Source organism: Pundamilia nyererei, unplaced genomic scaffold, assembly GCF_000239375.1.
Source record: "Pundamilia nyererei isolate P.nyererei 1_Seehausen unplaced genomic scaffold, PunNye1.0 scaffold00130, whole genome shotgun sequence".
Classification (NCBI taxonomy): Eukaryota; Metazoa; Chordata; class Actinopteri; order Cichliformes; family Cichlidae; genus Pundamilia; species Pundamilia nyererei.
Window position 1 is genome coordinate 240,507 of NW_005187531.1, and position 13,590 is coordinate 254,096.

The 13,590-nt window shown below is 39.4% G+C and overlaps 1 protein-coding gene across 2 annotated transcripts in view; it reads right to left on the minus strand.

The window, feature by feature from the left end:
- Nucleotides 1-13,590, minus strand: part of jak1 (Janus kinase 1) — a 29,726-nt gene that overhangs the window by 6,842 nt on the left and 9,294 nt on the right. For both annotated transcript variants that reach the window (XM_005743280.1, XM_005743279.1), the window contains exons 3-16: nucleotides 12,582-12,705; nucleotides 9,119-9,269; nucleotides 8,583-8,746; nucleotides 8,179-8,447; nucleotides 7,307-7,422; nucleotides 6,677-6,859; nucleotides 6,077-6,234; nucleotides 5,699-5,813; nucleotides 5,014-5,212; nucleotides 2,262-2,371; nucleotides 1,845-1,997; nucleotides 1,657-1,744; nucleotides 1,437-1,564; nucleotides 1,154-1,292 (exon numbers count right to left, since the gene is read on the minus strand). In XM_005743280.1, the coding sequence (XP_005743337.1) occupies nucleotides 1,154-1,292; nucleotides 1,437-1,564; nucleotides 1,657-1,744; nucleotides 1,845-1,997; nucleotides 2,262-2,371; nucleotides 5,014-5,212; nucleotides 5,699-5,813; nucleotides 6,077-6,234; nucleotides 6,677-6,859; nucleotides 7,307-7,422; nucleotides 8,179-8,447; nucleotides 8,583-8,746; nucleotides 9,119-9,269; nucleotides 12,582-12,705 (2,097 nt within the window). The remainder of the gene's footprint in view (nucleotides 1-1,153; nucleotides 1,293-1,436; nucleotides 1,565-1,656; nucleotides 1,745-1,844; nucleotides 1,998-2,261; nucleotides 2,372-5,013; nucleotides 5,213-5,698; nucleotides 5,814-6,076; nucleotides 6,235-6,676; nucleotides 6,860-7,306; nucleotides 7,423-8,178; nucleotides 8,448-8,582; nucleotides 8,747-9,118; nucleotides 9,270-12,581; nucleotides 12,706-13,590) is intronic.

Below are 13,590 nucleotides of genomic sequence, written 5' to 3' on the forward strand. Positions count from 1 at the left end.
AAGAGAGAAAGCTAACAGTAGTCACCCCACATTTAAGTGAAAATTGTTTATCAGATAAAGTGTCACTCAAGCAAGCCAACATTGATGTGTTGTCGTTTTCATAAACTTTGTGTCCTGGTTTGTTTTTAAACTGGTTTCAATGCCAAATTAAACATCATCTAATTATGTTTGCAGTTTTAATCCTGATTATTTTGGCTTAAACATACAGTTTGTAGTAACAAGACTAACAGTAAGAAGACGGTCTGACATCAGTGTCGTGCGGAAAAACACGTTGTCATGAATGGAAAAAGTAAATACGATAATGGATGAGGATGAGGAGGGTCTAAGGTAATTACTTAGAGCAAGATGGCCCAGAGCCAGCTTCCTAGTGCCTGTATTTAGCACAGAGCCTCGCCCTCTTGTGTCAACTTCCTTACTGCTTGTGATTCCACCCACTTGGCCACGACTGGAGGCTTTGTCCCCACAGCGAGCAAAGATTGTATCCATCTTGATGCACGCTCAATCATCCACGTAAGGAAATACCAGAAAGTTGATTTTGTGGGAGAAACGTTTCGTAACTCACCTCAGTGATTTCCTCAGCCTCAGCTGACTGCAGATTTCCCCAAGCTCATAAGTACTACATTTGCAGAATGACCGAAACTAACACCCCTGACGTGAGGCCAGTTTCATGATCATTAATATGCAAACTGTCCTGACCACTGATCAAAGGTCATGACTAACATTCACAGAGAGTTGGGGAATGGCCACAACCACAGCATTGTAAGATGGCCCCCTCCACAGATCAGAGATGGCCATTTCCTTCTGTGTTGTGCTTAGCCAGAGATTGTTTGATTTCCCCATCATTGGCTCTTAGCAGCACGCACTATACTGCTATACTATTGTATTACTATATTAGTCACCTGGATGAGAGGCTGAGTGAAATGTTTCTCGGACTGAAAATGCTACATAAACAACTTTTAAGAACGATACTACACATCCTTTTTCTTTATAGATTGCACAATGACTTTCTGACACTCATCCACTGGTTTTACTTTCAGTTACAGCTGACTAGAAAAGTGGAAGTTACTGTGAAATTTTCCATGGCAGCTATTCTGTGACCATTTAAGTTTCATTTTTAGTAATCCAAACTGAGCCTGTCTGTATGTGGACTTACCCTCTCTAGTGAGCACTGTAATTGGTATTCCTGGGTCGCTGAGCTTAATGAATGGCCCTCCTTCATCATTACCGAGTCCGTCTCTGGCCAGCAGTATGTTCTTAGCACACACAAAGCCATGGACCAGCTTTTTGTCCTCCTACAACAAACACGGGACAGAACACATTTTCGTCCATAATCAAGAGGATACGCTTTCACATTTAATAAAAGAAGCTAATATTGACATTAATCCATGGCTAAAAACAAGTTTTCATGGACTGTGTCTTTTGTTCTCCTCTCTTACCAAGTAACTGAGGGCTGATGCCAACTGCAAGGCCACCTGGAACTTCCACGATGTGCTGAGTGGAGTCTGTTGTCTCCTCATAAACACATCCAGTGGTCCCAGCTGGACAAACTCCTCCACCATGATATCTTATGGTACACAAAGAGAAAGGTGTCAAAAACCTTAGCCACAGGAATAAGAACCTCATTAGAAAACCACACCGCTTCTAATATGCACTTACTCTCCTGGTGGTGGACACACACTCCATAGAGCAGCACAATATGTTTATGGGACACTTGTTGCATCTTACTGGCCGTTTCAAAAAAAGCCTTTCAACAGAAAGACAAACATTTCAGTATGGTTAGATGTTACAGGATAGATACAATTTGATGGAATTTTCTGGGATGTTCCACATCTTTAGGAGCTCACCATGGAGATGTCCCTGTGTCCAGAACCCAGCACCTTTAGGACCACCTTGACTTCCTGGAAGGATGTATATCCTGCATCATCCTCCTCCTCACCCTTCACCTTCAGAGTGCCCGAGTAAATGTTGGTTTTTGTACCTATACCCAGGTGCTCCTCCTGGTTGACACAACAGAGAGCCCAAAAGATTATAGTGTAAAGTATTAAAGCAAAAGTATACCTCCTACAAGAAAGGTTTTTGCAGCATTTTATTACAGGTTTTTCAAAAACATCGTAACTCTCATTTCCACATACAAAAAAAACAGAGCCCGGACTATAAAATGTGACGGAATGCATTTAAAATAATGTAAAAAAGTGTAATTCTTTGATTTATTTAAAGAATAAACAAAAAAAGGAAACTAACACAGAAGAGAGAAGGAGTACCTGTTCAATGTCCTCTTTGAGAATGCGTGGGAAGCTGACTTGATTGCCTGGCATGTGTCTCTTAGGGGCTGTTGCTCTGTTTTTGGTGGCCACGAGGAGATTTGAAATCTCTAACATAAAGAAAACAGATTTGATTGTAAGCATTACATATTAAAAAGATATACTTTACATTCTTATTTTTGCGAACAACTGTGTGCCCTCATATAAAAATGGCCTGTCTGTCTGTTCTGTATTTATCATTTTAAATTCTGTTTAGAAAACTTTAAATCTACCTCTGTAGATGCTTTAATTTATTTAATATATTACATATTATTGATATTTAATAAGATAAAACTACCATGCCTTTATTATCAAAATATACAAATATCCAATAACATTAAAAGTATAAGCAAGAATGATTTTTACAGTGAAGTATTGTATTTTACAAATGTACAGATGATCATATAGGCCCTGGCGTTCTGAATGAAAGAAGAACCGTGTTTAAATGTGGTAAAACAGGCATTCAAGAATTACGTCAATGTGGCAATGACGTGAACAGATATTCGTATTCGGCTACCATACTGATTCAGTTTATTTTTTGCGTATACAGAGACATGTGGGAGGAACAAGTGAAGATGTATCTTTGTGCCTGTTACCTATATGCATGTGTGTTTGTGGGTGTCTACTGCTGTGACAAAACCAACACACTGTGGTTTAAGGGGGAAGAAAAAACCCAGCATCTGTGCTCCATCATTTCGGAGAGCATCTCGAGCACTATTCTGTAACATGCAATCTGGGTTTCATGCTAAAAGCCAAACACAGCCTGCACCCACATGTCCCATCAGATATTTTATATACTCCTCTAAAACCTCGCCTTAATCTAGATACTTACAAAGCAACACATACTCACCCACTCTTAAACCCTGCAGCATTTTTCACAATTTATCTTACTGTCAGAACAGATAAACAAAAACCTGCATAGAGCCAAAATAACAATAAATAAGTCAACTGCATGCTGTTCCCAGGAAGTGAGCATATAAGGGTGTTATTGTGGTAGACAGAGCGTTGTGTAACACCTTATAAATATTTTAGCAGAGACAACACAGCACTTCTGTCTATTGTCTTCCTCTAAAGCTCATCCTGACCAAAGACTAACCAAAAGCAGCCAGCATTTAGATGACTGTCTGAACCACAACACCCTGAACAAACACAAGCAGCCCAACACATCCATGCATAAATGGCTCTACCTTTCCCTGAGTGAAGTAAACACAAGAGCACTAGATTGGCTCCGGAAACCCACATTTACAACTCTCTTCCTCTCTGACACCATTTTACAGAGACAAACACACACACACACACACACCTGACCAGACCTGCTTCCCTTCACTCTCAGTGAGTCACCTAAACTTCAACAGCAATCCACAACTTAGAGTCTGCACAAAGTGCAAAACTGTCTTTTGATGTAAAAAAAAAAAAAATACTGTTGGGATTCACTATAAAGCTGCAATGACAAATTTCAAATTAAAGTAATTAAGTAATTAAGTATTTCTATTTAAAGAGTAGTCCATGAAGAACGTGTCAGAAAGCACCAAAGCCACTGCTCATTGTTCCTCAGCAGTGCACACTCACAGAGCTCTGAAACATCCGAAACCAATTTTCAAGCTAAGCCATTATTATGACTTAGAATGAGCTAGAATTACGTCTCAATCTTACAATGATTTGTTGCCCAAAAGGTGGCTGTGAGTCACCCATGAAAAAAAAAGAAAAGGAAATGCACATTGAATTATTGATATAACTCGGGCAGGACCTCCTTGGATGAGGGTGTCTAGTGATAATGGCCGAAGCCCCCAATGAATCCAAGGTCCACTGCTGATTATGTGTCCCACAATTTTTATATTGTATTCTAGATCAGATTACTAATCCCGAAACATAACCAAGTAAGGTAAAAAGAAACTTCAAAATGCCAGAATAGCTTGTGATAAAAGACCGAAACACCCTGTGAAGTTGAGGCACACAACGATGTGTCCCACTGGTAAAGTTTCCGGGCTGCCATTCCTCAAGACTGCTCAGTGTTCTTCTTCACATCCTGAGTCAGCTTAATCTAGAGACCAGCTGCAATAATCACCAATCGTACATGCAGTCTCCATAAATTTCAAACATTCTGACATTGTTTTTATGTTTTCACCAGCTTCTCTTAAGGTCTAATGAAGTTTTTGACCTGCTAATTTGCACCAATCTTGGCAAAACAGACTGATCGTTACTCATGTCTGTGCTCATATTTTTGTCTATTGTCAGTAGATGACACGCAGTTTTTATAATTGCGGTATCATGCCAATATATCCTGAAAACAAATATAAATCAAGCTTCTTATCCCACTGTTTCCCTGAGCTTTATAGGTTGAAAATCTGTTGTATGTCTGATCCTACCCAGTATTAAAGTTGGAGTTTGCCTTTTATGATGATGATGATGGAAAAAAGAACACACTGCATAGGCTTAACTGTGCCACATGTTTTACATGTACAATATGTATGAAAAAACCTGCTGTGAACCAGTGAAATTACTTTATTGTGTCATTAATTCAACACTGTTAAAATTACCATATGCAGTAAGACTGTGCATTAAAAATAGTCAATTTACGGATGTAAAATGCAGAGTTCCTATTCGTGTGTTTGTGTTATTATTCTTGTCTTGAAAATAATAATGTAAATTTGCAATGCTGTGAGCTTGTCTTCATTTACTGTGAATGCCATTGTTTATTTTTCATTTAGCTTACCTCTTGGCTGTGGGGGGCAGCAGCGGACCAACTGGAACTGAAGGTTGTCGCTACGCAGATTCTGGCCCTCCAGGTGCTCAAGCAGCTCCTTGAGAGTGGATTGTGATGTATCTGTGCCGTGTAGAGTGAAGGAACTGGGGGTAACCTCAATCTGGAAGTTCTTGTATTGGCGCACAGGACGAGACTCCCTCAAGTCAATCTGGATGAACAATAAACAATTTTTTCATTTTAAACAAGTAGTTCTTTTATCAACAATCAACAATTAAAAGACCCTCTATGAGCAAGCATTTGGTGACAGTGGGAAGGAAAAACTCCCTTTTAAAAGGAGAAGACCTCAGCCAGAACTAGGAGCAGGGAGGACAGCCATCTGCTGCAACCGCATGAGATTGAGAGAAAAGAGAAGAAAGCTGACAGAAAAAAACCCGGCAAACTACGGAAAAGGGCGCCAGAATTTAACAATCGCTAATTCTTCAGCTTTCAATTATTTTTCCTAAGCTTTTGAATGGCAAACAGGCTTGTAGAAATTTAACAGAGACCAACAAAGATGGCTGTGTGCTTGAATACATTTGAGGTCTACAGTGGTCCCCTCAACCCAAAATTGCTGTTCTCATTTAAAAATTAGTAAATAAAATTTAGGTAAGTAGTGTTTTGTGAATTTGTCAGTTAATCAGTAGATCTATAGTACCTCACTGCAAACCACAGTGATGATGATGTACTGGTATTCAGTACAGCTCCAGCGCAGGATGTAGGCACCCTCCTCATTGCCCTCCTGGCGCAGCTTTTGGACGGCGTACTCCGTACTGCAAAAAGAAAAACAACGAGACATTTGATTTAACTGACCTGACCGGAGACAGCTGTTCAATCAAGATATCCCAGAAATATTAAGCTACAAGGAAAATTTGATGGAGGTTCTTATAGGAGCTTCTACTTTGACATTTTTCAGCCTGCGATGTGACTTAATCACCTTGTCCAGTAACATGACATGCAACAAATGATGAATTTGTTTGATAAAACTGCATGTGGCACATTCTCATCCTCCTCAAATAAAATTGCCAGTACAAACCTGATGGGTCCGTGGCAACCATTGGTGATGTTGTGTACCACTGAAGCCGGAGCCACCTCCTTGCACAGGTAGTGATGGGCATCCACAGTCAGCCTGAAGTACCCGTCCACAAGGGCTGCAAAGGACAGAGCCTCTGCCCTTGTATCCAACAGCAGCTCCTGAAAAGTGCAGAGACATCCAAAGAGTGATGAAGGAAAGCAGGAAGGGAAGAAGTAATCAAAGTAGCAGCTATTACAAACACTCCACAGCACTCTCGAGCCCTGTAGTATGAGCAGTGATGAATGACAAACTCAAATTTAATTTCACAATTAAGTATGATAAAATAATTTGTCATGGCTAATAAAATGTAGCGAGGCGCCATCTTTGATTTGGCAGGTGAAAAAAACAATACAAAAACAAAAACACAACCAATGTAGAGAATGCAAGAAACAAGCTGCAGGGCTTCTCAACAATGAATCCTTATACAATTCTTATTTAAGATATTATTAATAACACTTTAATTGCAATTTCTGGTTTTACTTATAAATGAAAAGTTTTAAAATTTTAAGTAAGCATTTGAGCAAACACTAAAGGAAAAACACACACACACACTAGTCTCACCATCTTCTTGTTGTCCTGTTTATAGATGGTGACCATCGCCTCTTTGATGACAGTATGCGTGATCTCATGGAAGTCACAGAAGACCACCCAGCCTTCGTTTGCATCTTTCTTTTTGTCAGTCTTCTGTTTTGCATCATGTTTGTTCTTCTTTGACTTTCCTTTTTCTCTACAGGCCACAGACGACTGTTTACAAAGCAAACAAAGCAAACACATGGATATAATTTTTTCTTAGCCAATCTGAAAATGCTGCATCACCTTTTCAAAGTCTCAATGACATTCTGTAACAGATCTCAGTGCATCAGAGATGTATCGAGTGATTAAGCGATGTTAAAATAAAATGTTTTACTAAAATACTTTAAATATTACAATGTTTAACATTTAATATTTCTATTAAAGCCACTGATTACATTTATCAATTTTGCACACATTTCCTAACTTACTGAAGTTTGTATGAACTTGTTAACACCCACCAGTAAGTTAAGTTTTCCTCATTTGTTTATAAATTAAGGCCAGATTAAATGGGTGTGCCGTCTCTGGGATTCTCAAATAACAGGTTAGAGATCTGTCCACTACTTGTTTGCTACTCAATTTACCATTGTGAAACTAAAGGCCCTTGAGGTTTTTACTCACTGTAGTGGGTTTCTTCCTCCAGGAAATACCAGTGGTGCCGGTAACCAGGACCTGCATGTCACGGCTTGCCTCCATGTTCTGACTCTGAGCGTGTCCTAGACTCTGATTATAATATCCTGGAAACAGGTAAACATAGCAAACGTATATTGTAGTAGTTGCATAGAAACATAACATTTTACACAAAGATTGTTTACAAAATAATCTGTTATTAACTATGGTGACTTTATGTTTAAAAGGGAAAAACAAACAAACAAACTCAGATCCCCAGATTACTTTCAGTAATCAGCCCTATAGTGTTTGTAATCTTCACATGTTATTTAGAAAAGTACGGGGTGTGGTCTACTAACTAATAAGTGGGTTAATGTTACAATGTGTAAACATCCTCTTTCACTTTTGTTTTTTAGCCATTGCAAAAGTTCTCCCTGTGTCTTGGGTATATTTGGATGTCAACAAGGTGCAAACCTTTTTTTTCTCTCTCTCTTGCAGATCTGCTAGTGGGACACCACAGGGAGCCTACATGTAAACATACCAAACCACTGCCAACTATAGATCAATGCAGCTAATTAAACTACTGTCAGAGGACAGTAAAGACAAGCAGTTATCTCAGTTTTGTGGTAGAGTAGCAATTACAGTTTTCCTCATTATATGTATTATTCCCTGACTGGCCTCAAACTCTAACAGGGATTAACTCAGTAACTGTTTGAATCTTTCGTTACTCAAAATCTTCTGAAAAATTTGGGTCATGCTGGAAGTCAAAAAATAATATACCAGGGTGCTTTTTTCTACAACCTGAGCTGTTGTATGTCACAAATCTGGAACACTCTGGAAACTAAAATCATGATTAGCACCTTCTCACCACTCCAGTTACTTACCGTAGTAACTTCCATTGCAGAAGTCTCCCTCCTGAATTACACTAAGTGAAGAAGGCTCAAAAACCTCGCTGCCCATGCTGCTGACCAGGCCCTCCAACGTGGCCAGGTACTTGATCTTCAGATCGTATGTCGTGATGTTGCTGTCCTTCACCGTGCGACTGTTGAATTCAGTGAGGAATTTCTTGAACACGTTGTTGATGCGGATCCGTGTCAGAATGTTACGCTGCTTAATGTTGCGGTTCAGCGAATCTGGGATGAAACGTTTGTAGCTGGGAAATGGGGAGAGGAGGGGATCAAGACAGAATGCATAAACATTTTTGTCAAAACAATAAAACACTGTGCTGCTCTCTGTATTTTAGTAGTAGCTGTCGTTTTTTTTGGCAATAATCAAAAAGCTGTGTTACCTGATTTCATGGGAAGCAGTGGACAGAGGCATTTTCTCGTTCATGGCGTAGTGAGTGATTGCAAGCACAGCCATGCCCAAACACTCGTTTTCTATCTCATGTTGCTCTGCCTCTGACTGGGGGCTCCTGAGTGGAACTACGCCAGTCTGAAAGTCATTTTGGCTCTGTGCAACAAATATACATTTATCCTTAGCAGATAATCAGACAAACAGCAAACACATCTGATCATAACAGAACTCTAATGGAAAACTGATCGTACACACTGTAAAAAAAACCAAAAAAAAACCATGAGTACCAGCTGATGTTGTTTTAAAATGAGCTTTCATTGATAATGTGTTTTCATGGGATTTTAAAGTAAAACTAAGAAGAAAATAACACACCAAAAACATTCAAATGTTAAGTTGAGTCAAAGTGGATCTTTCTGTGATCTGAGATATTATATTCTTGATACATGCAACAATAAATGGGTAAAAGCTTGTGGATACAAAAACCAGTATAATAATTCAGGGTCTAAACTAAACCTTGCAAGCACAAACCTGAGTAAACAGGTAAGTCAAGGAGTCAGCATCCAGTAACGGTGTTCCCTCTGGTATTTTCTGTGGGCTGTTTCCTTTGAGTTTACTGATGCAGTGCCTCCAGACATACGGCTCTCCTTCAATGGAGCTATGCCAGTTTCTGAAATAAAACCTGACAGCAGAGAGATAGAGGACTGGTTAACAGCACAGCATAAATACACATGAGGGAATTTATGGCTTTGGTTTCTTCGTTTTTCTTTTTATGTGGGTCTGCATCACATTACTGATGATGAGTGATTGAAATGTAAAACTGTCCATGCTGACTTTTACTCTGTTACTCTTTTAATCTGTCATCTCCATTTGACTTTCCAGTTAGCGTTTCAGTGCTGGGCAGTGACACCACCATCTCAGGTTTGAGGTTTTGGTTTTTTGGTTGTTGTTTTTTTTCTTTTACTTTTTGACCCGTTTTCCTGTTTTCTCTGAAACGAAGCAATTTTAAAGCTAGCCTGTGCTTTACAGAGGAAATACGTGTACACCATGTATCTGTCTACATCCTTCAAAGAACAACAATAGACAAAGGGCAATGCACAAAACAGTAGTAACCTAAATCAAAGCAACACTGAAAAATGAATGAAAAGAAGAGTAAGAAGTAATAAAACAAATAATGAGGGCTCAATAAAAGGTCATGAATTTAATAAAACCTGATCAAACTGATATATTAATACTGTCAAATATGCCATCCGATATTCTCTAATATTACAACTTTTTTTTTAAAAATATCTGCATCTACGCTCTGTTTTGCTACTTTCTAACCTTATATAAATCTATCCTGATGGTATTTTTATCTTTGTGTGTGCTTTGTTTAGACCATGTTCATATCATGATATGATCATAATAACTCACTTGTTTTTAGGTGGCTGCACTTTGATACAAGAAGCTCATACACAAAATATGCACCACAGTTAGGCTCTATGTACACTTGATTTTCCCTCTACTAGCTATTGTCAAAACAGAGCACAGATAAAGAGGAAGTGTAACTGACACCACAGTGGGTTTTTTTCCTCTTTGCATGACATGCTACTCAAGTTGTGAGTAGCACAGTACAGTGGGGTAGTAGAGTCAAGTACAAATATGGCATTATTTTACTGGTTTTAAAAAACTGGCAAAATAAACTCTTCACTGAAGTATTCTTCACTGGGTCGAGTCTGTTGCAATACTTTGCCATTATCACGCGAAATGGTAGAACAAACTGCTTTCTGTTCCTATTTTTAGTTCCTTTTATAGCTGTTGTAAGACTATATTATTTTATGAGCAGCAAAACAACTCCCTCACTCACCTTGACCTTCAGCTGAGTCCTGTGTTGGCTTTCCTTTCTCTTTTTTTAAATAAGGTCTAACAAATGTTTCATTTCAATTTGGGGTTCAAAACACGCCACAGTAACAACAAATTCTCGCTGCAAAAACTAAAGCTGTAATCCAGAAATGACCAAACTCCCCAATCAATCACAAATATATCATTTGGTCCAGACATTTTTATTCTATTCTATTATTGTGAAATATCTTATCCTATCGTCTTACTTAAAGAGCACTCGTATTTATGAAAAAATGTCTGATGCTGACAAGTTTTTGTTTTAAATCAGAACACACAGAATGGCTTACAAGTACAGAAAAAACCATATAAGGAAGCAATTCTGCCCTATCCAGAAGTCTGAATTCTTAGCTTGTGCTAAACAAAAGTGAAACAAAATAATTTAGTCTTAATAGTGTCTTTGGGTTTTTGGGACATGGTTGCTTTAATACAGTTTGAACCACTGCTCTATCCCAACAAGCGAGGAGAGATTCCATACCTAATTGACAGTGTTCCTAGCTAGGAGGAGGCAAGTCAAGGTTCCCGTCTTTAATTTCTGCCTGAGTTGCAATGCCCAGATTCCAGCACCTAATATTCTGTCTGGCCTGTAAAGACTTGGTTGGGTCCCCTGACAACCCCCTGATAACCAGCTAGGACAAGTTGCATACTGCATGATGCTCTGAGATGTAAGCTATAATCTCGCTTTTTAGCCCATACCTCTTGAGTCAGGCTATATCGGGCTCGGAGCATCATACAGTATGCAACTTGTCCTAGCTGGTTATCAGGGGGGTTGTCAGGGGACCCAACCAAGTCCCTCATATTAGCTAGGAGGGATTACAGCTTAGCAAACTATGTCGAGCTTAAAGTCAGAGTATTATGTGTTGCGAAAGACCACGTTAACCTGCCCCTGACCAGTTACGGTTTAAAATCAGCTGAAAGCACAAGCTGACTCTTTCATTTACGGCACGTTCTAAATACAGTCGAGTCGCTATAGGGGAAATATGTTTTATATGTGAAAACTGTTAAGCTGTACCTTAATAGAACCATAGAATTAATTACAAACTGTGTTGCATTGCATAATACAGAACACATGCTAAGAATACCTGTTCAGTCAATAAAAATAATTTCCCTTTGATCTTCTTTGTCAGGTTATGGGGCAATAATATTTCATTTTTAAATGTCTCCAGTTCAGAGCTCCAATGTGCAGTCATCACCTTAGCAAAAAAAACCCCCAAAAAACCAACAATAGCCCCAAGTGCACTTTCAGCAATAAAATAATTAACATGAATGACCCATGAAATGCCCCTTTTTATGTGAGTATGCACAGAGCCTGAAGCAAATTGTGCTGCTTTACAGAGAAAGTTTACAATGTGAAACCCGTTGCTTCCTGCTGGGGTTTTAGATTTATCAAGTCAACTAAAGCAAAGAAAGCCTGGCAGTGTTTAACTTTATTTGCAGTATTCTCTTCTGGTATCATGAAATGTACACCCTCTGATACAATACAGGAAACAATTCACAAATGATAGAAAATTAGAGTATTCAACTCCAGAGTAGGGATGAGTATCGTTTAGGTTTTATTTTATTTCTGCAAAATGATAAGCACCGTCCAGCCGCACGCACGAGGCGATACGCACTAACTCACTAATGGAGATTTACCACACCCGCAGTAGATGTGCTCGGTGTGAGGTTTTGCAGCAAGCTATCAAATACGGTGCATTTTTCGGCTTTAAAAAAAAACCCGCTATGTGTCGCCAGGTGTTTCGTCAGATTCGAGGTGTTGCCTCCTTTGCACAGTATCACCTTAAAGCACTTGTTGCAGGCTGCTGAGTTTGCATCTTTTGCTGTGAAGTACAGCCAGACTTTTGACCGCATCACCTTGGTCATTTTTGATCTGTAGCTCTGCTCTAAAAGAACGTACGTACCTGGGCCTGCCTACTATCCTTGGAAAGGTAAAATGATTGGCTAGAATCCAAAGTGTATCACAGCTCAGGAAAAAAAAAAACAAGCACCGAAATAAAGCACCGAAATGTGCGCTGCTTTTCGGTCTGGTTACTACCGTTTATGTCAGAACGGCACCGGATATCGGTACCCATCCCTACTCCAGAGCGCTCATTTGCTGCCATGACATCATTCTTACCTCATGCGATAGTGGAACTTGATACTGGTTTCATCTGTGACCTCGAACTCGTAGTTTGGGGGATACCAAGTGCCAGTGAGCTCATCGTACAGGGCAAATAGGTTATGGCACAAGGGAGAGATAGCTGAGAGACAGAAAAGCAGAGGGGGAGGGGGGGGGAATCAATAGTCAGGCTATTAGAATAATGACATTGGAAGAGGATTACAGCCTGTTTAAAGAGAGTGTTTAAGAGATATGGAATACAATCTGCTTCTAAACAGACACATAGAGAGCATAGACCACTATATCGTTGCAAAAGATGAAATGTTTTATGACTCGTAGAAAAGGCTCCACTCTGTCCATCTGTTGTTCTGACTTGGGATGTGCCAGTCTGATATCTGGATCAGATATCTGGTTGGATCCCGAATAGCTGGATAAGATACTGGAGACAATGCACTGATCTACAGCATTTCTATTCAATTCAGTTCTATTTAGTTAACTACACCATGCAACGGCAGCAGAGTACTGGCTGTTAGCCAGAGTGCTAACATAGCATGGAGGAAGCTGGCAGTAAAAGGACAGCAGTTGGGAGACATTTCACACTACAGAGCTACATTTGCACAGCAGCAACAACAGCTTTTATTTCGTATGTTTCATATGTTTTTACTTTCACCTCACACTTGGGTGAAAGTGAGTTGTTGCAGGTAAAAAGCTGCAATGATGATATTGATATCTTTCTTACTCCTTCTTACAGCCTCACATTTAAACATTGTTCACATTTGTCTGGATGTCACCAAAACTGAAGCTTCTGGTACCTTTCAATACCAAAGTTCCATAAAGTATCATGTATGTTCCTGGTTCTCAGTATCAAGTTTGAAATCCCACCATTGTGACAATGGAAGCTAGGCAGCTAACAGTATTATTGTTTAGTTAGAGAAATAAATGTGCATACATGTAAAGGCAATGAGACTGTTTAAGAGACAACGAATATAATCTGGTTCCACAACTGTGGTTCAGGGGGTTGGGAAGC